Source organism: Sus scrofa, chromosome 6 (genome assembly GCF_054392235.1).
Source record: "Sus scrofa isolate SSC_HxYL_T2T_F1_AM1 chromosome 6, Sscrofa_HxYL_maternal_Yorkshire_Landrace_v2.0, whole genome shotgun sequence".
Lineage (NCBI taxonomy): Eukaryota > Metazoa > Chordata > Mammalia > Artiodactyla > Suidae > Sus > Sus scrofa.
The window spans coordinates 50,173,448-50,199,376 of NC_139388.1; the positions used below are offsets into that span (position 1 = coordinate 50,173,448).

Consider the following 25,929-nt stretch of genomic DNA (forward strand, 5'->3'; position numbering starts at 1 on the left):
ACACACATAAAAGCATCAAAAACAGCATCTGATTATACTCCTCACTCCCAAAAGTTTCCTGGCACTACTTTGCAAACACTGATCTGCTTTTTTTTTTTTCGCCTTTTGTCTTTTTAGGGCCGCACCTGCAGCATATGGAGGTTCCCAGGCTAGGGGTCTAATTGGAGCTGTTGCTGCTGGCCACAGCCACAGCAATGCCAGATCCGAGCCATGTCTGTGACCAACTGCAGCTCACAGCACTGTCTGATCCTTAACCCACTGAGCGAGGCTAGGGTTTGAACCCGCATCCTCATGGATGCTAGTCAGGTTTGCTAACCACTGAGCAATGATGGGAACTCCTTTTTGTTTTTTTGAATGTACAACTCTGCAAGTGCTCATGTTGCCTTGGTTTCTTTTATTATTATATATTTTTTTATAATTTTTTGCTTTTTAGGACCGTATGTGCTGGCACTTGGAAGTTCCCAGGCTAGGGGTCAGGTTGGAGCTGCAGTTGCCGGCCTAGGCCAGAGCCACAGCAAAGGGGATCCTAGCCCTGTCTGTGACCTACACCACAGCTCACTGAGTGAGGCCAGGGGATCCTCATGGATCCTAGTTTGGTTCATTAACCACTGAGCCACGAAGGGAACTCCCCTATGGTTTCTTTTAAAATGACATATTGGAGGTACCTTGTGGCACAACAGGTTAAGGATCTGGGGTTGTCCCTCCTATGGTTCGGATTGCCGCTATGGTGCGGGGTCAATGCCTGGCGTGGGCCAGGGGCACGGCCAAAATTTAAAAAAAAATTATACACACACATATATATAGGACATCTTACCTTCTCTAGTGAATACCTGGAGCTCCAGCCTCCGACACTGCTGCACACCCTCGGCCGCAGCTTCCGGGCTGTGTGATCCTAACTGCTGAGGAAGCCTCACTAAACCACAGGAAGCTGAGTAGGCGGGTCCACAGCCATGAGGCGGGCAGCTGCGCCCACTGAGCTGTTTCTCCTTGGAGGCAGCCATTCTCAAAAATGTTTCCTACAGAGTTCCCTTGTGGCACAATGGGTGAAGTATCTGGTATTGTCACTGCAGCGGCTCAGGTCGTTGCTGTGGCATGGGTTCAGTCTCTGGCTGGGGAACTTCCATATGTCTCAGGTGTGGCGAAAAGAAAAAAAATTTTTTTCCACGTACAGTCTTTTTTGGGCCCAGAGTTTTTGGCTATTCTAGGTGGGAGAAACGAATGACTCCAACCTGCTGCAGTTCTTTCTGCGAAAACCCAGCTCCGGCGCTGTCTTTTGTGCAGGAACTTGGCGGCGGTCGTAAGAAAGATGGCGGCGCCCAGCGACCTGCTTTTATTAGCGGAAGGCAGGGCATCCTGGGCGCCACCATTTTGGAGGAGATGCCAGACGCCTACGTTATGCTTCTGGGCAGGAAAACCAAAGAGGCTGTGGCAAAGGGGTACCTTCCAATAAGTGCAAAAGGCACCTAGGCTCTGGCTGGCTGGGATCTGGAAAGAGACCCTAGGTGGACAAAAATTTGGGAAAGCGGAGGGCAAGGGGAACGAAGTTGAAGTAGGGGTTATACAGCTCCGATGGTGCTCCCAACCTGACCCCTGGACACTGTGAGATAGTGTTCATTGTTGATTTAGGTCAGTAAATTTTGGGGCAATTCATTATTCAGTAATAGTACACACCCCCCGTGCTGGTCTCCAAGATCCCAGGCACAATCCCTATTTTAAGGTGTTTGCTTTTGCTGGTCCCTTTGTCTGGAATAGTTTTTCATGGACGGATGAATTATCAGGGGTCCGTCATTACTTTCTTTTTTTTTTTTTTTTTTTGGCTTTTTAGGGCCGTACTAGCGACATATGGAAGTTCCCAGGCAGGTGGTCGAATTGGAGCCACAGCTACATGGGATCTGAGCCTGCGGGCAATGCCAGATCCCTAACCCACTGAGCAAGGTCAGGGATCAAACATACATCCTCATGGATACTAGTTGGATTCGTTTCTGTTGAGCCACAAGAAGATCCAGTCCCTCACTTCTTTCAGGTCTTTTTGCATAGGTCATATTCTTTCTTTTCTTTTCTTTTCTTTTCTTTTTTTTTGTCTTTTCTAGGACCGCACCCACAGCACATGGAGGTTCCCAGGTTAGGGGTCCAGTGGGAGCTACAACTGCCGGCCTACGCCAGAGCCACAGCAATGCAGGATCCGAGGCACGTTTGCTCCTACACCACAGCTCACGGCAACGCCAGAACCTTAACCCACTGAGCGAAACCAGGGATGGAACCCGCAACCTCATGGTTCCTAGTCAGATTCATTAACCACTGAGCCATGACGGGAACTTCTGCATAGGTTATTTTCGAGGCTGTTCTGACTACTGTATTTAAAACTTCATTCCCCTCTTAATATTTTATATAGCCCTTCCCTATTTATTTCTTGCTCATAGACAATTATCAATTTCTCTTTCTGTTTGCCATTGTATTTTCAGTGCCAAGAACAGTGCCTAGTTTATGGTAAGCATTCAGTATGCACTTATGGATGAATGGCTATATTACTTTATATTTAGAGTTCAAGAACTCCCAGGCGCATATCCAGAATCTGTGGCTCACTCAGATCTCTATTCATGCATTCACCTTCCTGACTCCTACTTTCAAATTTGTTTTTCCCTGGAGAGGTGGGTAGACTCTAAGATGGCCCCCAGTGACTTCTACCCCTTAGAAGTCTGGAAAGAGGAGTTCCCGTCTTTGCTCAGTGGTTAATGAATCCGACTAAGAACCTTGAGGTTTCGGGTTCAATCCCTGGCCTTGCTCAGTGGGTTGAGGATCCGGCATTGCCGTGAGCTGTGGTGTAGGTCGCAGACACAGCTCAGATCCCACATTGCTGTCTCTGGCGTAGGCCAACAGCTATGGCTCCAATTAGAACCCTAGCCTGGGAACCTCCACATGCCTTGGGTGCGGCCCTCAAAAGACAAAAAAAAAATTAGAAAAGAAGTCTGGAAAGAGGAATTCGCCTTGTGTAATTTCTTCTCCTTGAATGTTACTGGCTGGGACCTGTGACTTGCTTCTAACCAATAATATAGCAAAGGTGAGTTTGTCACTTGCATGGTAATAATACATAAGAGTATAACTTCTGCCTTGTTTGAAGATAGCTGCTGTATGTTGTGAGCTGGACTTTGGAGAGGCCCATGCATCAGGGAACTGAGGGTTGCCTCTGGCCCACAGCCAGTATGAGATGGAGGCCCTCAGTCCACTAATTCACAAGGAATTGCATTCTGCCAACAACCATGTGATCTTGGAAGCAGACCCCTTCCTAGTTGAGGAGCCAATGAAACCACGGTTCTGGCCAACACTGCAGCCTTGTGAGACTTAAACCAGAGGACCCAGCTAAGCCATGTCTGGACTCCTGACTCATAGAAACTGTGAGATAACAAATGCGGGTTGGTTTAAGCTACTAAACTTGTGATAATTCTGTACTAGATAACACACTTGGGTTACCAAAGCTAAAGACCAGTGTTATCAAATGTCATAATTGTTTCTCATTACTGTCTGTTCTTTGACGAGGATACTGTTTTAGGGCTAATGATTAGGGGTGACCTCTATTAGAGGTCCACCCTTTTCTGACCATCAGAATTACTGAGAATGCTTCAACTCTCTGCCAGAGTTAATCAAACGGAATCTCTGGGACTAATATATTTTGGTTTTTTTTTTTAATTCTTTGCAAAATATCTTGCCCAAGATATTTATTAACTATAAAGGCAGAAATGGTAGCTTTAGGGTGGGGAAATCTGACAGTAAGCACCTTGACCAAATGCTCAAGATTAACATCACCAGTTAAGATTTATCATCATGTAGAAAATATTATAAGGGAATGTATGTAAATATGTGTGTGTGTGTGTGTGTACAGCACATATATATACATGAGTCACTTCGCTGGACAGCAGAAATTGGCACAACATTGTAAATCAATGATACTTTAATAAAAAAAAGTTTAAAATAAGATTTATCACCATCATATACTCTCTGATATGATGCACTGAAGATGTATCACTTCTGAAATATTAATGTATAACCCACTGAATCAAACTCAAATTGAGGGATATTCCACAAAATAACTGGCCAGTATTGTTCAAAAGTGTCTAAGTCATGAAAGACAAGACAGAGGAACTGTCACAGACCAGCTGAGACTAAAGAGAAATACCAGGTAAATGCAATGTGGGATCTGGACTTGACAAAGAACATCAGTGAGAGGGGCAATAGTTTAATTACAAGTATTGTATCAATGTTAATTTCCTGGTTTTGCTAATTGTACTATGATTAAATAAGATGTTAACATTGGGGAAGCTGCGTGAGGTCTATTTGGGAACTGTTTTACAACATTTTTACAAGTCAAAAATTATTTCAAAAAAAAATCTATGTGAGGGGTTCTCAAAGTATTTCCTTTTGCTTTTTAGATCTATACTTTTTCTTTTACTTCGGTGATATCCTAAGGACTGAGCTAGGGGAAGAACAATAGACCAGGCCAGGGTGTCATTTGTCAGAAAATAAAAACATCCGCAAGGCTTCATGTATTTCAAAACACTTCCCCCCCCCCTTTATTTTGTTTTTCAAATTATAAAAGCAATATTGTAACAAGTAAAACAATTCAAAGATATATACATTAAACAACTAAATAAATTTCCATTCCCACCAGGGTAACCAATGTTAATTAACACCTTGTTTTATATCCTTCCAAGCTTTTCTGTTTGTTCTTATAAACATACACATGCATATATACATATATAGGTGTTTTAATTAAAAAAATAGGTTCATATACATTACTCTGACATTTTCTTTTCACTTAACAACATACCACAAATACCTCCACAAATTAGTAGAGTTCTAGCTTCCCCCTCAAATTTCTTTTTTTCTTTTTAGGGACTCACCTGTGGCATATAGAGGTTCTCAGACTAGGAGTTGAATTGGAACTGCACCTGTTGGCCTATGCCACAGCCACAGCCGATTCAGGATCCGAGCCGAGTCTATAACCTACATCACAGTTCATGGCAACGCTGGATCCTCAACCCACTGAGGAAGGCCAGGGAGCAAACCCGCATCCTCATGGATACTAGTCGGGTTTGTAACCCACTAAGACACAATGGGACCCCTCCTCTAATTTCTTAATCACGCATTTGACATATCATATTGGTTCAGTTTTTTTTCTTCTGGGCTTTTTTCTCTCTCTGACTTCCCCATTCCCCACCTGCATCACCCACCCCCCTCCAACCCAATGTATATACGCTTCTATACTTTTCTCCATGCATATAAAATCTTACACAAATATATATGATACATGTTCACTCATAAACACTTAGAGGCATCTACAAAAACAGAGTCATATTTTACACATTCACTTCTACCTTGCTTTTTTCACTCAAAAAAACATTGTGGAATTCCATTCAAGTCCACTAGCATAGATAGTACTGATTTGTCCACCTTAATGGCTACTTAAACATCTTATGTAATGGATATACTATAGTTGCTTCCCTCTTCTAATTTCCCTACCAATGGGCATTTGTTTTGATTCTAGTGTATTTTGCCACTAGGAACAATCTGACACTAAATGTACATGTCCTTTATGTACTGGGCTTTTACTTCTAAGAGAAGATTCCCCAAAGTGGCATATGTATTTTAAATTATAACAGATGTTGTGGATTGCTTTTCAAATGAGCCGTAAGTATGTAATGTTTCTACCAGCAGTGCCTAAGAACAAGCTTTGTTCTGACATCTAAAGCATTCCTGCTGTTTTTCCTTAGCTTGATTGCATAGTTATCTCTTTATAACTTTAATCTGCATCCTCCAACAATCAGTAAAGCTAAGCATTTTTTGATAACCCCATCAACGACTTGGATTTGGTCTTCTCTCAACTGTCTGTCCATTCTTTTCATATTTTGCTATTGGTTTTTTTTTTTTTTTTTCTTTTCTGTCATTATGAAGAGCACTTTTTCTCTGACTGGCTCTGCAAATACTTCCCCCAAATCATTGTTTATTGACTGTTGATGGCATCTTTTTTGGGCGCACCTAGGCATACAGAAGTTCCAGGGCCAAGATCGAATCCGAGCTGGAGCTGTGACCTATGCCACAGCTGCAGCAACAACGGTTCCTTAACCCACTGTGCAGGGCCAGGGGTTGAATCTGTGCAGCCTCAGAGACAATTCTGGTTCCTCCTTAACCTGCTGCACTACAGTGGGAACTCCTACATTTCCTTTCTTATTCTGGATCAGGCATTCTTTTTTTTTTGGCTGCACACACAGCATGTATAACTTCCCAGGTAGAGGTTGAACCTGCACCACACCAGCTGCCAAAGTTGCTGCACTGACAATATTGGATCCTTAACCTACTGAACCATGAGGGAACTCCTAGATCAGGCATTCTTACAGGGAGGCAAATCTTGAACAATATGGCTTTTTCTTATATAGATGACATGGCAGCTTAAGTGGACTTGGAATTGGAATGACGAAAAAACTTGGAATTTAGTGTCCAGGACATCAGAGGGAAATTTACAGGGAAGAAAAGTCAGTGTTGCTGAAATAATTTTCAGAAGGAAGGGAAGAAGGGAGAGAGGGAGGAAGGGAGGAATTCTCCTGCATTGGTCTGTGCATGAAATACTTCTGAATTATAAGACTCATATAAAAAGTGTCTTTCCTACTAATTTGCTGCAAGGCATTTTAAACAAAACTAAGACAATAGGAATAGTACACAATATAGCAGGACCACATGACTTTCTATTAAATAATGAGAGTGCTAAGTCATCTAGTTTGTAGCATTTTGTTTCCTCAATTATCAGGTTGTGAAACCATTCCTTAGTTTTGCCTTTTCAACATTAAAAAAAGGCAAAACAAATAATCTGTTCATTATTTTTTTATTTAATAATATGTTAACATAATAAAGGCAAAATAAGTGGCTTTTTAAAATTAAAAACATTTAACAAAGTTTTTGGCTAACAAAAGACATAAAAAAACATTATTTATGGTTCAGAAAAGGGCCCAACAACAAATGTTACTGGCCATATACATTTATTACAAAAAGGTGGAGAAAATGTGCTGGTATAATATGTTAAAGCTTTTTAAAAAATTAGTTGGCCATGTTATTGTTGTTGTTGTTTGTACTGTTAAGACACCAAAAGACAATGCTGATATTTAGAGTAAAAATTTTGGTGAATGGCATTCTATATGTGTGCTTCATTTATATTAAATTCACATTTGTAATTCTAAAATACATATAGTGCTTATTATGTGGCTCACTGTGGGACACCCCATGATATACCTCTAACTTTCTCACACATATTTTGTATTCTGTTATTCTATTTAACATACTTTTACACTTTGATCAGCCAGAATGATCATGTTCATGTGGTTTTTTTGGGTTTTGTTTTTTGTTTTGTCTTTTTGCCATTTCTTGGGCTGCTCCCACGGGATATGGAGGTTCCCAGGCTAGGGGCCTAATCAGAGCTGTAGCTGCCAACCCACACCAGAGCCACAGCAAGGAGGGATCCAAGCCACATCTGCAACCTACACCACAGCTCGCGGCAATGCCAGATCCTTAACCCTCTGAGCAAGGCCAGAGATCGAACCCGAGACCTCATGGTTCCTAGTCGGATTTGTTAACCACTGAGCCACAATGGGAACTCCATGTTCATGTTTTATAAAGTACTTTCTATAATGTTTTTTATAAAGTTTTCTATCACAATTGGAGCATGACTTGCCTTATGATCAAACACTTGGTCCAAATTCATTAAATCAATGATATATCCCCTAAGGATAAATTCCTCCACATATAATGAAATAGGATATCTTGCTCAAGGCTTTCCTACAAGGTTTAGGTTTTCATTCCTATAAGCATTCTTCCTAGCATGAATTTTCTGATGTCTACTGAGGTTTGGTTTCTGGTAGAAAGCTTTGCCACATTCATTGCACCCATAGGGTTTTTCTCCTGTATGAGTTCTCCAGTGTTTATTGAGGCATGATTTTTGACTGAAGGATTTTCCACATTCTCTGCAACGATAGGGTCTTTCTCCTGTGTGTATTTTTCGATGTACATTGAGGTATGACTTCTCACCAAATGACTTCCCACAGTCATTGCACACAAAAGGTCTCTCACCTGTATGTGTTCTCTGATGTTCTTTGCGGTGTGACTTCTGAGTGAAGGCTTTCCCACAAAAAAAACACTCAAAGGGTCTTATCCCACTGTGTATTCTCTGGTGTTTAATAAGGGTTGACTTATGTGAAAAGGCTTTTCCACATTCAGTACACCCATATGGCTTCTCCCCAGTGTGACTTCTCTGATGCCTAATGAATTCAGACTTGTAGCAAAAGGCTTTCCCACACTCAGTACAGACATGGGGTTTCTCTGTAGGTGGAACCCTTTTACGTTTGTACACAAGAGAATTGGTTACTGCTGGTTTATACATAAGTGTTGGGTTATGGCTGAAAGCTTTCTCACAGTGACTGCACTGCCAGAGTTTTTCTCCATTAGGTCGTCTATCATGCTTTGTATGTTGTAACAATTTCCCATATCCATAGCATTCATCTCGCTTTTTTGAAGAGTTTCTCTTAAAACCATTCAAGTCTAAATTATGGTTCACACTCTTCCCACAAGGGGTATTGGGGTTTTGAACTGAAGGAAAAAGATCCGTGCTCAGATGTGAAATTTTCCCAAACTTATTATATTCATGGCTTCTTTCCTTGGGCAATGTTTTCTTGCTGATAAATGTACCTTGCCTCAAAAGTGTGTCTTGCCGTCTTTTTCTCTGGACATTAACTTGCCAAATGTTTTCTGGAGAAAATACAGCAAAACTTTCCTTATAAATCTGTTATCATGATCCACAATAAACTACTTGAGAAATGCCCTAAAATTTTATTTATTTATTTACTTTTTTCTTTCTACGGCTGCACCTGTGGTATATGGAAGCTCCCAGGCTAGGGGTCAAATTGGAACTGCAGCTGCTGACCTATGCCACAGCAACAAAAGATCCAAGCCGTATCTGTGACCTACACCACAGCTAACAGCAACACTGGATCCTTAACCCATTGAGTGAGGCCAAGGATCAAACCCACATCCTCATGGATCCTAGTTGGATTTGTAACCTGCTGAGCCACAACAGGAACTCCTCTAAAAATTTAAATGGTGCCCCCATATATGAATAGAGAGCATGAATCCTAACTAAAGGTACTAATGCAGGGAAAAGTGTCATTGGGTAAAGAAGATTCAGAAACTGGCACAAATGGAATGGAACATGCCATAGAGTACAGAGAGAGTTTTGAAGAAGAGGGAATATTATAGAGTGGTTAGAAAATATGTTCTTGGAGTTCCCATCATGGCGCAGTGGTTAACGAATCCGACTAGGAACCATGAGGTTGCGGGTTCGATCCCTGCCCCTTGCTCAGCGGGTTAAGGATCCGGCATTGCCGTGAGCTGTAGTGTAGGTCGCAGACGCGGCTCGGATCCCGCGTTGCTGTGGCTCTGGCGTAGGCCGGCAGCTACAGCTCCGATTCGACCCCTAGCCTGGGAACCTCCATATGTCGCGGGAGCGGCCCAAGAAATGGCAAAAAGACAAAAAAAAAAAAAAAAAAATGTTCTTAAAGGACCAGAGACTAAATATTTTAGGCTTTGTGGGCCATATAGTCTCCGTCACAATTATTTCAATCTCCTATTCTATGGTAGGAACACAGGCAGTATGTAAATGTAGAAGTGTAGCTGTGTTTGAATAAAACTATTCACAAAATCAGGGGGCTGATCTATAAGCCATAGTTGGCTGATCCCTGTTACAGAGGAAAGGGGTTTAAATGTCACATAGGACCTTGTTACTCAATGCATGGTTCTCAATGCTCAGCTGACTGGAAAATTCTGCTAGCACCCAGATTCTGATCTCCACCACTAATTTCTACTAAAAAGAACTAGAGTTCCTTAGAAAATGGCTGAGTCCATATCTGGAACAAAAATATACCTGTGGAACATGGTGTACCTGTGCAATCTTTTTTTTTTTTTTTTGTCTTTTTAGGGCTGCGCCTGTGGCATATGGAGGTTCCCAGGCTAGGGGTCAAATCAGAGATACAGCTTCCCGCCTATGCCTCAGCCACAGCAACATGGGATCCAAGCCGTGTCTGTGACCCACACCACAGATCATTGCAATGCTGAATCTTTAACTGGCTGGGCAAGGCCAGGGATCAAACCCTTTTCCTCATGGATACTAATCAGGTTCATTAACTGCTGAGCCATGATGGGAACTCCACCTTTGCAATCTTGAGTGTCAGAATGCAAAGACATTTCTTCAGTGAATAGGTTCTGGCAAATGGGCATAGAAGCAAGACTCAAGGGGTTCCAACCATGCAAGGCATGCTGGAGAAAAGTGGCCCTATCTACACAAGTAAAAATATTGATATGCTATGGCCTAATAGTTCCATATGAACACATGTGTTCACAAAGTTTCAGTTTGTAAAAACTATAAATTTGTAATGATATCCAAAATAGAACATATGCTGCGGGTGCAGCCCTAAAAAGACAAAAAAAAAAAAAAAAAAGTAGGAGTTCGCTTGTGGTACAGCAGGTTAAGGTTTCAGTGTTTTCAGTGTTGCCATTGCAGTGGCTCAGGTCAATGCTGTGGCACAGGTTTGATCCCTGGCCTGAGAACTTCTACATGTCAAGGGCATTGCCCAAAAAAAAAAAAGTCATAATATTAAAATTTTTTCTTTTAAAATAACTGGTGTGTACTGTGGAGTTCCGGCTATGGCACAGTGGTTTATGAGTCCAACTGCAGTGGCTTGTGTTGTTGCAGAGAGGCTGGCCCAGTGCAGTGGGTTAAAGGATCTGGTGTTGCTGCACCTGTGGTGTAGGTTTCAGCTGCAATTTGGATTTGATCCCTGGCCCAGGAACTTCCAGATGCTGCAGGTGCAGCCAAAAAAAAAAAAAAAAAAAAAAAGAGGGGAGACTAAGGAAAGGTCTAAGACATTTTACCTAGAAACTGTGAGAGAGTAGGAAGGGACCAGCAAGAATGGGCTAATCACAGAAGCTTATTTGTAAGAATGCCTGAATGTGAAAGAGAAGGTGTACTGATAACAAGAAAGACCAAGGATTCTGGAGAAAGGGAGACGAAGCAAGCACACAGGGGAGTGGGATTCATGGAGGTCGAAGGATGATCAAAAAGGTTGAAGTTCTCAAAAAAATGTCTCCAGCTACTTCCAAAGCTCTAAGACTTTTAACAGCTGGACCCTGAATAAAATTCCAAAGGTGCCAGCCTTCCATAGTACATCTTTTGCTGGATTTATCACACTTACCCCGACAGTGGCAGCCTGAGCATGCGGCCTCACAAATCCATGGTGCTTCTTGCTGCTCCAGTCTGAGGATCACATATGGTTTGGTGCCTTTATAACCTGTTCCAGGGAAATGATCCAGGCCTTGGGCTCAGCTCCTTGGTCTTCAGGGCCACTCAGGCAGCATTAAAGGCTGCGCAACAGACGCTGTACTTGGGAGGAGACTGTACACACATCTTGTCTAGAACTCAAAACAGTGATCCAGGGCCACTGAAACTCAAGCCAAGCTCACTGAGGCAGCACAGATTAAGGGTTAGGAATGCAAACAGTGCAGCCAGACTTCTGGGGTTCAAAGCCTGCTCTGGCTCTGCTATGTACTGGGTAAGTGACACTGGGAAGGTTACTTCACCTCTTTGCTTCAGTTCCCAAAGGTGCAAATAGTGGTACTAACTGTACCTACCTCATAAGAGCTCTTATGAGGATTACACAGACTAGTATTTTAAAGGTGGCTAAAACAGTGTCTGGCACATAGGAAGTACTTCAGAGGTTCTAGGTATTTCAGTTACTTTTAGCAACCAAAAAAGGAAAGGTGGCCACTCATTCACACACAATCTAGACTGTGTGGTAGAGCTGTTTCTTACCCACTGAGACAAGGTTGCTGTAGGTCTCCAGCATCACATCCCGGTAGAGGGCCCTCTGAGCAGGATTCAGCCTGTGCCACTCCTCTTCAGTGAAGCCCACTACCACATCCTTGAATGACACAGCTCTTTGCTAAAGATGAAATGACATTGAGTCACATGAGGAAATGTAGGCAGGAGTGGAGGATGCTGATTTTTTAAAATGTCCACAGGTCAGGACATATTATGATCGCCTCTCTAGGACACCTTTTCAACTCCTGGGTTTGGGCTATATATGGTGGGAATGGATGCCACAATCATTTATACTTTGGGTCAACACTTCTTTTTTTTTTTTTTTTTTTTTTTTGGTCTTTTTTGCCTTTTCTAGGGCTGCTCCCGTGGCACATGGAGGTTCTCAGGTTAGGGGTCAAATCAGAGCTATAGCTGCTGGCCTACACCAGAGCCATAGCAACACGGGATTTGAGCCACGTCTGCAACCTACACCACAGCTCACAGCAACGCCAGATCCTTAACCCACTGAGCAAGGCCAGAGATCAAACCCGCAACCTCCTGGTTCCTAGTCAGATTTGTTAACCACTGCGCCACAACGGGAACTCCAAGGGTCAACACATGTTGACTACAGACTATGTGTCTGACCCAGTCCTGATTGCTTAGGACACAGTCATGGATGGCTTCTGACCGCAAGGAGCTCACAGCCTGGTGGGGAGAGCAATATGGGAGAGCAATATGTCTTTTAGGATGAAAGAGCTATGACGGCAGGATGTGTGGGCTGTGGCATGTGGAGAAGTGAATGGTCCGTTCAAATTATCAGGTTCTAGTTAGGTTTCAGAACTAAGGGATATGTGCCACTGAGTCTTCTCTGCAGGGAGATGGAGAAATTGCCCTCCTTGCAGAGAAAATGACATAAACAGAGGCCTGGGGCCAAACAGGAATTTTTTTTCCCTTTTTTTTTTTTTTAGGGCTGCACCTGTGGCATATGGAAGTTCCCAAGCTAGAGGCTGACTAGGAGCTGCAGCTGCTGGCCTACACCAGAGCCACAGCAATGCCATATCTGAGCTGCATCTCTGACCTACACTGCAGCTCGCAGCAATGCTGGATCCTTAACCCACTGAGTGAGGTCAGGGATTGAACCTGCATCCTCATGGATACTAGGTGGATTCTTAACTTGCTGAACCACACAGGAACTCCCAAACAGTGATTTTAAAGACAGCAAGTCATTCAGTTACAGAGGCCTGTGAATGACGTGATGGGCCTTAAAACAATGAGCAATCTACCAAAGGAGTAGTGTGTATAGAGAAAGCCCATTCTAGAAGCATGTGGTGAGTTTCCTGCGTTCTATGTCCAGTGGTACAATGTTAACTCTAAGCGGACTGAAAAGTTAAGGATGTGCCTCGTATCCCTACAGTTATCATTATAATCATAGTGCGAAGAGGTGTACTGAAATAAAGTCATACAAAGGCGGTGGCACAGGATGTGCCAACCAGACACTGAAACTGAGAAGGACCTTGTGGGGCCCTCCTGGGCAAAAGCCTCTCCATGTCCCCCATTTCTTATATGCAGGCAAAAGGGCTTTAGCCTCCTAGACCTCAGAAGGACCTTGTGGGGCCCTCCTGGGCAAAAGCCTCTCCATGTCCCCCATTTCTTATATGCAGGCAAAAGGGCTTTAGCCTCCTAGACCTTCCAGAATACCGAAGGGCAGATCCAAACAGTCTTTCATCAGGGAAGTGAGGGGAGGCAGAAACAGAGGAGGGGCAGTCAAGAAAAAACAGTGCAGCCCTAAAAACAGAGTTCAAGTTCCTCCTTAAGGAATATGCATAACAATACTATCTTTGAGTTCTTCCGCAGAACCAAGGTCCCCACCCAGGTAGAGGATGATTCCTGGAGCACCACCCTGTTACCTCACACTGCAATCAGAAGAAAGTCATATGCCCTCAGCCTTCACACCAAATTTTGCCTATAAAAACTTCACTCCTAAAACCACGGAGGAGTTTGGGGGTTTTTGAGCACAAGACACCTGTTCTCCTTGCTTGGCCCTGCAATAAACCTTTCTCTGCTCCAAAATCTGATGTTTCTGTTTGTTTGGGCCCACAGTGCGTTGGGCACACGAGCTTGTGTTCAGTAACAATCCCACCCCATTCTAGTTAGTTCTGTTTGGAAAATACTGACTCAGAGCCTGTCACTGAGCTACAAGCCTTATGCTCTGTGGTGAAGTCTGAACGCCACTCTCCCACCACCATGGTATGTTGTTCTGGCATCAGATGGGGTGCTGTTACCACAGCTCCTTAATCTGCCACACCACATAAGAACTTCGGCGGCGGGGGTTGAGGGGGGGAGTTGGGGAGGAAGTTTTTAATAGGCAAAATCTGGGGTGAGGGCTGCAGGGCACCTGACCTCTTGACTGGTTGGTAGTGAGATAACACATCTTCAAGAAATCTTGTACTCAGCCTGAAGTTACATACTCCATCTGGGTGGGACCTCAGTTCCTGCAGAAGAACTCAAAAATATTGTTAATGTCAAGAGTTCCTGTGAGCAGTGGTGCAGGTCACAGATGTGGCTCAGATCCTGTGTTGCTGTGGTGTAGGCCGGCAGCTGTAGCTCCGAATCAACCCCTAGCCTGGGAACCTCCACACATATGCCATGGGTGTGGCCCTAAAAAGTATATCCCTTGAGGAGGAACCAAGACCCTCCCCCACTGTTTGCATGGTTGTTTCTTGACTGCTCCTCCTTTGTTTCTGCATCCCCTCCCTTCCCCCATTAGCAACTGTTTGAATCTGCCCTTAGGAACTCAGGGAAGGTCAAGGAGATGGAAGCCTTTTTCCTACAAACAAGAAACAGGGGACACTGAAGGGCTTTTGTGCCTAGGAGGGCCCCACCGGGTCCTGCTCAGTTGCAGGATAGGGTGGGACAGAATGGAACAGAATGGAAGGGAATGGAACAGAAAAGAATAAAATGGAAAAGATATGATTCTGCACCTAAAAGGCCATGCCATTTTCACCAACAAAAAGATGAAGAAGAGGGAGATGGAAGAAATACTGAGGCTATAAAATTAACAAGACTTGGTGACTGAGTGGGAGAAGTGGAAGGTGGGCAAAAGTCAAGGATAAATCTCAGGGTCCTGGCTTGCCTGGTGGGGTGGTACCATCTCCTGAGATGGGAAACGGGGAAGGGGAGACATAAATCAGGAGTTCAACTTTGGGAGTTCCTGTCATGGCTCAGTGGTAATGAACCCAACTAGTATCCATGAGGATGTGGGTTTGACCCCTGGCCTTGCTCAGTTAGGAGCCAGTGTTTCCATGAGCTTTGGTGTAAGTCAAAGACGTGGCTCAGATCTGGAGTATCAGTAGGCCAGCAATTGCAGCTCTGATTTGACCCTTAGCCTAGGAACTTCCATATGCCACAGGTACGATCCTAAAAAAAAAAAAAAAAAGACTTCAACTTTGTACACATTAAATTTGAAGTGCTGCAGGGCAGCCAGGGCAGATGGTTTTTTTTGTCTTTTGTCTTTTTTGTTGTTGTTATTGTTGCTATTTCTTGGGCCGCTCCCGCGGCATATGGAGGTTCCCAGGCTAGGGGTCGAATCGGAGCTGTAGCCACTGGCCTACACCAGAGCCACAGCAACGCGGGATCCGAGCCGTGTCTGCAACCTACACCACAGCTCACGGCAACGCCGGATCGTTAACCCACTGAGCAAGGGCAGGGATCGAACCTGCAACCTCATGGTTCCTAGTCGGATTCGTTAACCACTGCGCCACGACGGGAACTCCAGATGTTGTTTTTTATTTGTTTGTTTTTTGGGGTTTTTTTTTTTTGTCTTTTTTTTTTTGTCTTTTTGTTGTTGTTGTTGTTGCTATTTCTTGGGCCGCTCCCGCGGCATATGGAGGTTCCCAGGCTAGGGGTTGAATTGGAGCTGTAGCCGCCAGCCTACGCCAGAGCCACAGCAATGCAGGATCCAAGCTGCGTCTGCAACCTACACCACAGCTCATGGCAATGCCGGATCCTTAACCCACTGAGCAAGGCCAGGGATCAAACCCTCAACCTCATGGTTCCTAGTTGGATTCGTTAACCACTGTACCACAATGGGAACTCCAAGGTTTAAAGTATTTTAACCGCCACTTTGTTTTTGCACCCCGACTTATGCATGTGCACCGCCCCCCCCAACCTGAATGTAAGTTTGCCTTTATCAACACGGTCTGTTTCTTTGTTCGGGGCTTCACACTCAAGCCACTTTTAGGCAGTGTGTGGCCCTGGCCAGTAATAAAGACTCCTAATTTGTTTCTTCTCAGTTGGAGTGGTCTCTGTTCTTTCACGCACAACAACCTGAGTGGATGAAACCACCCCAGACGCCTCAGAGTGATACTTCTCCCAGCTGCTAGGAGATGGTTGGCCACTGCAGGTTTGAGATCTTTTGAGAGTTTTCCTGCCAAAAGGGAGCTAACTGACCCAAGGTTATGTGCTCTCCCTGGGGCAGCCTACAACCAAAGACTGGTTAATTTCAGAATATAAAGGCCCCCTTGCCTCCACTGAGGACAATCCCAGCTCCAGAGCATCTTATAAGAGCAGCTGATGCCTCTGTTCGACAACTCCCTCTGCCCACTTTGCTTCCTTTACTGACTTACAGGTGTTCCAAGGGTCTCCTTGGTAAACCTCCTCTGTGCAAATCTCCATCCCCAAGTCTATTTTCCTGAAAACCCAGCTTATGACAATATATATATGGTTGAAATGCATATATATATTTTTTCTAGAACAGTTTCCCCAAGAAGGGAAAATAGGCATCCCGCTTACCTGGTATGCAATCATTTTCTGTTGTTCTTAGAAAAAGATCTGTGACCTGTGAAGACAGAGGTTGTGGGAAGAGGACGGAGAAAGAGAGAACAGAGCTGAGAGGGACTAGGCTTGGTTCACAACTTGAAAATTCCCTATGTAAATCTTGTGAAAAAATTCACGCTTTAAATCACTGTGGCAGAAGAAAAAAAATGGTACCATTCAACTCAAAATGTGGATGCACAGATCAGACTTCCCAGGAAGCAAAAACTCTTACCATGTCAGAATTGAAAGTTACTAAAAGCCAAAATCCTTAAACTTAAACAACTGGCCCCAAGTATATACCAGAAAAAGGGCTTCTATATCTGTTATGAAAATATTACAAAGAACTCAAAGCAAAGTAAAATAACTGTATAACATTGGCACAACTAATGGTTACTTAAACGGTGGTATAAATAGTTATTGAAAAGCTAAACTTTTTTTTTTTTTTTGTCTTTTCTAGGGCTGCTCCCACAGCATGTGGAGGTTCCCGGGCTAGGGGTCGAATTGGAGCTGTAGCCGCCGGCCTACGCCAGAGCCACAGCAACGTGGGATCCGAGCCGAGTCTGCACCCTACACCACAGCTCACGGCAATGCCAGATCCTTAACCCACTGAGCAAGGCCAGGGCTCGAACCCGCAACCTCACGGTTCCTAGTCGGATTTGTTAACCACTGCACCACGACAGGAACTCCTGAAAAGCTAAACTTTTCATTCAGCAGACTGTGTTGTCATTGAAAATAATTTTCAACAGATGAGAACAAACAACTGTTGCTTTTCATCATGATGTTTGATAAAAGTAATAACTGTATGCCTTAAAAAATTTTTAAAAGGGCAGGAGGGGAGTTCCCATTGTGGCTCAGTGGGTTAAGAACCCAACTAGTAACCATGAGGATTCCAGTCTGATCCGTGGCCTCACTCAGTGGGTTAAGGATCTGGTGTTGCCATAAGCTACAGCATAAGTCAGCCTCGTTTCCACTGAGCCATGATGGGAACTCCAATGAATCCATTCTATTTGTATAATTCAATAAGTTGTGACAAACCATTCGCCATATAATTACCACACACACAATCAGCTTTGGGCTGGCACTGTTTGGGAGGAGTGGAGGACGCCTTTGAAGAGCTGGAAATACTCTCTATCACAATCTGGGTGCTACTCTCTAGGCAAAGTTACATCTCGAGTTATTTTCTTTAATCACAATCTCTATCTAAGAAATACATGTGTAGAAAAACTTCTGGTGTGAAATACAATAAAATGTTAGGGGTTTGATTTGGGTGGCAGAATGTTTCTTCCTCTAATCTGTAATCGTAGCACATACACGTTTCATTATTTACATACTTCATTCATTTTCCCCCTGCCTTTTCTCATCATGAGAAGTCACAGGAGGGTCTGAAGAGAGGGAGGGGATTCTCTGAGAGAACCAAACTGTCCATTAGGGACTGAGCTGGCAGGAGAGGCCTGGGGCAGTTAATCCAGTTTTGGGCCACTAGCCCCTCCTCTTAAGAGCACAAACTCCCCCCCCAACCCCCACCTTCCAGGACTTGGCTATTCAGCCTCACCCTCGGCCTGGTCTCCAGGGCTGTAGGGCTCTAGCTGAGGCGGTGGTGTGGCAAATGTGCTGGTGAATGTGTGTTCAGAGGCCTGTGTTCTGACCCTGACTCTGTGACCATCTAGGCCCGTCACCTGGGAAAGTAAGGCCCTTCACCTTTAAATGAGATGATGGCATTAATGGAGGCTAAAACCATGGGCAAAAGCTGGACGAAAAACAGGGTATTTATATAGTATTTACATATCCCCCCAAGATATTTATTAATTATAAAGGGAAAAATAGTAACTTTACCCTAGAAAAACCCTAGAGATACCAGTTTAACCAAGTGATAGTTAACATCACACTGTGCTGTGAAAGGCACAATTTACTTCTCTAGAATTCTACCCAAAATGCATCCCTGAATCTAATCACAAGGAAACATCAGCTAAAACCATATTGTGTCACACCACACGAAATAACCTGTACTTTCAAAAAAATGTCAACTTCATGAAAGACAGACCGAGGAACTGAATCTAATTAAAGGAGACTAAGGGAATATGTCAACTACAGGTGGCATATAATCCTGAACTGGATTCTGGAATGAAAAAAGAAGAGTTGTCATAAAATGACATTATTGGTTGACATCTCAGTGTGGACTGTGGATTAGATAATAGTATGAGATCGGTGTTAATTGACTTACTTTGGAAACTGCATTGTGGTTGTACAGGAAAATGGTCTCATTTTTAGGAAATATACACCGAAGCATATTGGGGTTAAGGAACACCATGTCTGCAACCTATTCTCAAACACTTGAGAAAAAAAGATTAATAAAAAATCTGGGATTATAGATCCTGCTGCCACCACCATTCTGAGGAGGGACTTTTCTGCCCCTCTGTCAAAATGAAGTGAACTCCCCCTGTTACCAGAGGCCAAGTAAGGTGGCAGAAATAACAGGGGAGCAGCTAAGAGTTCAAAAAGGGCCCAAAAGACTAAGGGAGTGGGTTGGCCACCTCCCATACTACAAGATGGCAGATTGTTCTGGGCTGGACCAATGTCCCCTTCCCCTGAGAGAATATGCCTCTGACACCTGGCCTTCCCTGCTTCCCTTTTCACTTCTGTCTCCCTGAATCTTACAGCCAACCTTTCTCCCACCATGTAGCCATGGAGGGTCCCTGGAAGGAGTAACACCAAGTTGAGCCTTATTAAGCTTCTGGCTGAGGGATGATGCTATTTCCTGTTGTGTAGGAATCTTTGCTTTGGTAAGAGGCCTGGCCCATGGAGTTCCTCTGTGGCACAATGGATTAAGGATCTGGCATTGTCTCTGTAGCAGCTTGGGCTGCTCCCGTGGCTCGGGTTTGTTCCCTGGCCTGGGAATTTCCACATGCCATGGACATAACAAGGAGAAAAAAAAAAAAAAAAAAAAGAGGTCTGGACCCTGGGTGACTCCTTTGGTAGGGGATTTTTGTCCTCAATTCTCCTCTCCTGGACCAGGGGGTCTTTTACCTTGCCTGTTAGGCCCTCACAGCTCCATCTCTCAATAGTAACTCACCCTCAGCTGACTGACAAGGCCTTCAACAGACGTGTCCGAGGTCCTGTAGCCTTTCCAGTAAGGTGGTAGGTACCAAAGGTGTTCAGGGCACGCAGGGAACCTGAAGACAAGCAGATCCCATGGTAAGAGTCATCCAATGGTCCCTCCCCAAATACTCTCTGGGGCCTAAGAATTAGAAGCCTATAGAGCACTGGGCAGACGGACATATCTGAGGGATGGCTGTGCTCCAGGTTTGGGGCTGGGAGAACTTCTGCAAAGACCCTGAGCCTGGGAGTTACTCAGAGGGAAGTCTGAAGCCAAGCAATTCCTTTAACTGACTGAAGTAATCTAGTCCAGATAATTCACCTTGCCTCACTTTCCTTCTCTGTGAAAACAGGAATGATAAATACTAATTTAAAAAAAAATGATAAATACTAATTTTCAAAAAAAACAACCCTCCTGGAGTTCCCTCCTGACACAGAAGGTTAAGATCCAGCATTGTCACTGCAGAGGCTCAGGTCACTGCTGTGGCAGGGTCTGATCTCTGGCCCCAGAACTTCCATATGCCACTGGTGTGGCCAAAAAATGAAAAAATAAAAAACCCCACCTGAAAAAGAAATAAAACTGTCACTGTTTGCAGATGACATGATACTATACGAAGAAAATCCTAAAGATGCTACCAGAAAACTATTAGAGCTCATCAATCAATTTGGTAAAGTTGCAGGATACAAAATTAACACACGAAATCTCTTGCATTCCTATACACTAACAATGAAAGATCAGAAAGAGAAATTAAGGAAACAATCCCACTTACCACCACATTGAAGAGAATAAAATACATAGGAATAAACCTACCTAATGAGATAGAAGACCTGTACTCTGAAAACTCTGTACTCTGTACTCAGAAGAAATCAAAGATGACACGAATAGATGGAAATATATACCAGGCTCTTGGGTTGGAAAAATCAATATTGTTAAAATGACTATATTTATTGCCCAAGGCAATCTACAGATTCAATGCAATTCCTATCAAATTACCAATGGCATTATTCACAGACCTAGAACAAAAAGTTTTTACATTTGTATGGAAACATAAAAGGCCCTTAACAGCCAAAGCAATCTTGAAAAAGAAAAATGGAACTGAAAGAATCATGGTCCCTGACTTCAGACTATACACAAAGCTACAGTCATCAAAACAATATTGTACTGGCACCAAAACAGAAATAGAGATAAGTGGAACAGGATAGAAAAGCCAGAAATAAACCCACACACCCGTGGTAAACAAACAAAGGAGGCAAGAATACACAATGGAGGAAAAGAGAGTCTTTTCAATAAGCGGTGCTAGGAAAACTGGACAGCTACATGGAAAAGAATGAAATCAGAACATTCTCTAACACCAAACACAAAAATAAATTCGAAATGGATTAAAGACCTAAACATAAAGCCAGATAATATAAAACTCTTAGAGGAAAACAGGCGGAACAGTCTCTGACATAAATCGCAACAATATCTTTTTTGATCCACCTCCTAGAGTAATGGAAATAAAAACAAATGGGACTCAAAAGCTTTTGTACAACAAAGGAAACCATTAAAAAAAAAAAAAAAAAAATGGAGTTCCCGATGCAGCACAACAGGATCAACAGTATCTTGGGAGCTCTGGGATGCAGGTTTGATTCCTGGCCCGGCAAAGTGGGTTAAGGATCTGGCATTGCCACCGCTACGGCTTAGACAGCAACCATGGTTCAGATCTGATTCCCGACCTGGTAACTCTATATGCTGTGGGGCAGCCAAAAAAAGAAAAAGAAAACAACCCATGGAATGGGAGTAAATCTTTGTAAATGAAGTGACCAACAAGGGCTTAATCTCCAAAATACACAAACATCTCACTCAGCTTTATATCAAAAAAAAAAAAACAAAAAAAAACAAAAAAAAAAAAACAGGAGTTCCAGTCATGGCTCAGTGGTTAACGAATCCAACTAAGAACCATGAGGTTTCGGGTTTGATCCCTGGCCTTGCTCAGTGGGTTAAGGATCCCGAGTTGCTGTGGCTGTGGTGTAGGCCGGTGGCTACAGCTCTGATTGGACCCCTAGCCTGGGAACTCCATATGCCACGGGAAGTGGCCCTAGAAAAGGCAAAAAGACAGAAAAAAAAAAAAATCAAAAAACGGGCAGAAGATCTAGATAGACATTTCTCCAAAGAAGACAGACAGATGGCCAAAAGCACATAAAAAGATGCTCGAGATCACTAATTATTAGAGAAATGCAAATCAAAACTACAATGAGATATCACCTCACACTAGTCAGAATGGCCATAATCAAAAAATCTAGAAATAATAAATGCTGGAGAGGGTGTGAGAAAAGAGAACCCTCCTACACTGTTGGTGAGAATGTAAATTGGTGCAGCCACTGGATACCAGGACGAGAGTTTCCTTAAAAACCAAATATAGAACTACTACATAACCTAGCAACCCAACTCCTTGGCATCTATCAGGAGAAAACCTTAACTCAAAAAGATAATGTGGGAGTTCCCATCGTGGCTCAGTGGTTAACGAATCCGACTAGGAACCATGAGGTTGCAGGTTTGATCCCTGCCCTTGCTCAGTGGGTTGAGGATCCGGCATTGCCGTGAGCTGTGGTGTAGGTTGCAGACGCGGCTCGGATCCCGCATTGCTGTGGCTCTGGTGTAGGCTGGCGGCTACAGCTCCGATTAGACCCCTAACCTGGGAACCTCCATATGCTGTGGGAGCAGCCCAAGAAATGGCAAGAAGACAAAAAAAGAAAAAAAAAAGATAATGTGCCCCAATGTTCACTGCAGTACTATTTATGATAGCCAAGATATGGAAGCAATTTAAATGTCCACTGACAGATGAATGGGTAAAGAAGTGGTACATACATACAATAGAACATTACTCAGCAAAAGTATTATTATTCAAAAAGAACAAAATAATGCCACTAAAATGCCCTAACTCCTTACCCAGCATACGTGTTCTGCATCAAAGCAATTACCTGTGTTTGATTCTATGCAGGTGAAAAACAGGGACTATCTGCTCTGAAAATAAAAACTTGACATTTACAGCTTCTGAAAGATGTTACGCCTCACCTCTCACCTTCCTTCTTTTTTTTTTTTTTGCTTTTTAGGGGCATACTGCAGCATATGGAGGTTCCCAGGCTAAGGGTCTAATTGGAGCTACAGCTGCCAGCCTACACCACAGCCACAGCAACTCCGGATCCAAGCAGCGTCTGCAACTTTCACCACAGCTTGTGGCAACGCCAGATCCTTAACCCACTGAGTGAGGCCAGGGATCAAACCCCACAACCTCATGGTTCCTAGTTGAATTTGTTTCAGCTGCGGCACGACGGGAACTCCACCTCTCAGCTTTGTTTCTTAAGATGCTATCCTCATTGTGCTTTGTGTCTGAAGACTACATAACGATTGCCTATAATACTTAAGAAAACAATTAAAATACTATTTCAGCAGTTCAGTCTTTTATAAAGCTAATGGTCAAAATCTTATTTCCATTTCATTTGTAATTTTGTGTCAGGCTATCTTAATCACCACTGATCTGATTTTAATTTCATTGAAGAACAGTTTCTAGAAGTAGCTTTTATTTATTTATTTTTTGGCTGTGTCTGTGGCATGTGGAAGTTCCTAGGTCAGGGACTGAACCTGCGCCATAGCAGTGACAACATCAGATGCTAGGCCTTCAGGGATCTACTAAAAGTAGCTTTAAGTTTGGTTTTTGTGATTATTATTGTGGTTTTAGGTTTGCTGAATTGTTCTACCAGGATTTTATAAGGCACAGATTCACGAAGGTCAAAACACACCAGGGCCGAGAAAATACAGAACAAAGCAAAAAGATTCTTAGAACACAGTAACTTCCAGATCCAGTTTTTTTCATTCCATAATTCATTTTTTTCCCTAGCCTTACTGATATATAATTGACATACAACATTGTTTAAGTTTAAGGTGTACAATGCCCTGATTTGATACGCATATATACTGGATAATGACTATCACAACAGGGATAGGTAACATTTCCAGCACCTCACACAAGTACTTTTTTTTTTTTCCAGTATGGTGAGAACACTTTTTTTTCTTTTTACAGCTGCACGTGGGGAAAGTTCTCAAGCTAGGGGTCGAATGGAACTGCATCTGCAGGCCCATGCCACTGCCATAGAGCCACATCTGCGACCTACGCTGCAGCTTTCGGAAATGCCAGAACCTTAACCCACTGAGTGAGGCCAGGGATTGGAAGACACTGTGCTGGGACCTTACCCGCTGAGCCACAACAGGAACTCCTGAGAACACATTATATTTTAAGTTGAGCCTAGATAAAAGTATTTTCCAAATGCTCTCAAAGTTTGCTCCTTCGTCAAAATCTTTTACAATATCTATTTAGATACTTACTTAGTAAATTCTTTGTTTTCTAACCACAGGCAAAGTTAAATCCATCCTAGATCCCATGGAGTCAGAATAGATTTCCAGAAACCAGGCTCACTCTTGGGGCGTTATCACAGATGGACATGTCATTACATTTTCCAGAAAGAACCTTAAAGGAAACATTTTGAGAAATATGCATCAAATCCTTGGCAAGAGCAACAGAAGCCACGTTTTTAATAACATGTTACTTTAGAGAAGTTTAACACTTAATCCTTTCAAAGCACTTTCATTAATGTGGGGAACAATTAAAAAAAGAGGGGAGGATGGTTTGAAGTGGGCCCTGGCCATTACAGACCAGACAGAACTGGCTGCTCATCAGGTGGGGTATGTTACATGGGTGAAATGTGTTCCCCTTGTGCAGGATTGCACCCTCAAATCCTTGCCTCTCCCATCCCAAATCTCTTCATTTGCAAGCCTCAACACCAACCCCATTAAGCCTCCTACACACAGACACTCAGTGTCTCCAATCCACAACTCCCAGAGGTCCTTGTAGTCACTGATATCCCCCACGTCCAAGTATTACCATCAAAGACCACTAGTCAGTGACTACAAAAACCGATCCATTCTGACTGCAAAACAGTGAATTACACATATCCCTGACGACGAACCCACGCTGATTTCCAACAGTATTCCAATGACTAGGGATCAATCACCTGCCCCCACAATTACTGACGGCCCCAATCAGTGACCACCTCCTCATAGATCCCTCTATTCCCCATTCCCTGATCTACAAAAGTCCAGTCACTGATACTCTCAGATTCCACCATGAATTATCTTAAGGAAGTCCCCATCACCAAAGGCCTAAAGCATTTCTCCAAATATTGATCCTCATTGACCACCCTCAGCACCGAACCTCAAAGTTTCCACAATCACCAGTTCCGGGTATCCAAACAGAACTTAGAACCTCCAATTACAGACTCCCTCAAGCTTGTGATCACTGAGCACTAATACTGTTCAAATCAGTTTCTTCGAAGAAATTCACTTGGCCTCAGACCCAAAAGACCACTTTAAACTGACCCCCACGCACTCTGTCAATCAAGAACCCTCATTTATTTCCACATATCCCAATCCATCCTCCTCACAGACACTGCCACTGACTCCCACAAACCCGCCAGGACAGACTCCCCCAAGAGTCTCAGACACCCCATCGCTTAACCCTTCAGTCCCCTGGGTCTCTGACCCTTACAGGTTTCCATGACTGACCCAGTGGGGCCGCCGTAGTCGTCTGATCACCATCCTACACAAGTCCTGGATTTTGACTGCTTCTCTCACTGACCTTTCCCATTCTCCCGATATCCGCGCCCTAACCTGAAATTGATTGCCGTACCACGCCGCCTCACCACGGTTTGAGCTCTTCCCATCCTGAGTGGTTGTGCGCAGACTCAGTTACATCTTTGAGGCAGTCGGCCGCCACCTGGCAACCTTCCAGAGAACAGGATTCTGGGATTCTGAACTTTAATGTCAGTTAAGATGGCCGCGCCCGCTTAACGTCTTTCTGGGGGCGGCCATGTTTAAGTCTGTGCCGTACAACGGATGACTAGGCCTTTTGTTGGACGATTAGGCTATTGTAGAGTGGGGAGAAGCAAGTGTTCCTGGGTCCTTAAACAGAAACGTCACTGTAGCGTTTAGCATTTCAGAAACTCAAACCTCCAGAGAGCAAAACAGCAGCTCCCTGACCCGGAACTTCAGCCGTCTTTGTCTCCAGCAGCGAAGGCAGCAAGTTTAAGATGGCCGAGTT

At 43.6% G+C, this 25,929-nt stretch overlaps 1 protein-coding gene across 7 annotated transcripts; it reads right to left on the bottom strand.

Moving 5' to 3' along the window:
• Nucleotides 1-5,898: 5,898 nt before the first annotated feature.
• Nucleotides 5,899-25,567, bottom strand: ZNF793 (zinc finger protein 793). Of its 7 annotated transcripts, none has more exons than XM_084960788.1 (7): nucleotides 25,532-25,567; nucleotides 24,159-24,300; nucleotides 19,773-19,872; nucleotides 16,679-16,724; nucleotides 11,900-12,029; nucleotides 11,283-11,378; nucleotides 5,899-8,784 (listed from the first exon to the last, which is right to left on the bottom strand). In XM_084960788.1, exons 4-7 carry the CDS (start codon nucleotides 16,691-16,693, stop codon nucleotides 7,808-7,810), a joined length of 1,218 nt encoding a protein of 405 aa, XP_084816914.1. In that variant the 5' UTR covers nucleotides 16,694-16,724; nucleotides 19,773-19,872; nucleotides 24,159-24,300; nucleotides 25,532-25,567; the 3' UTR covers nucleotides 5,899-7,807. The 7 variants fall into 7 exon arrangements, with proteins under 7 accessions (XP_084816914.1, XP_084816915.1, XP_084816909.1 ...); XM_084960789.1 differs by having other exon boundaries at nucleotides 25,519-25,567; XM_084960783.1 differs by having other exon boundaries at nucleotides 25,500-25,567.
• Between the last annotated feature and the right edge of the window lie 362 nt (nucleotides 25,568-25,929).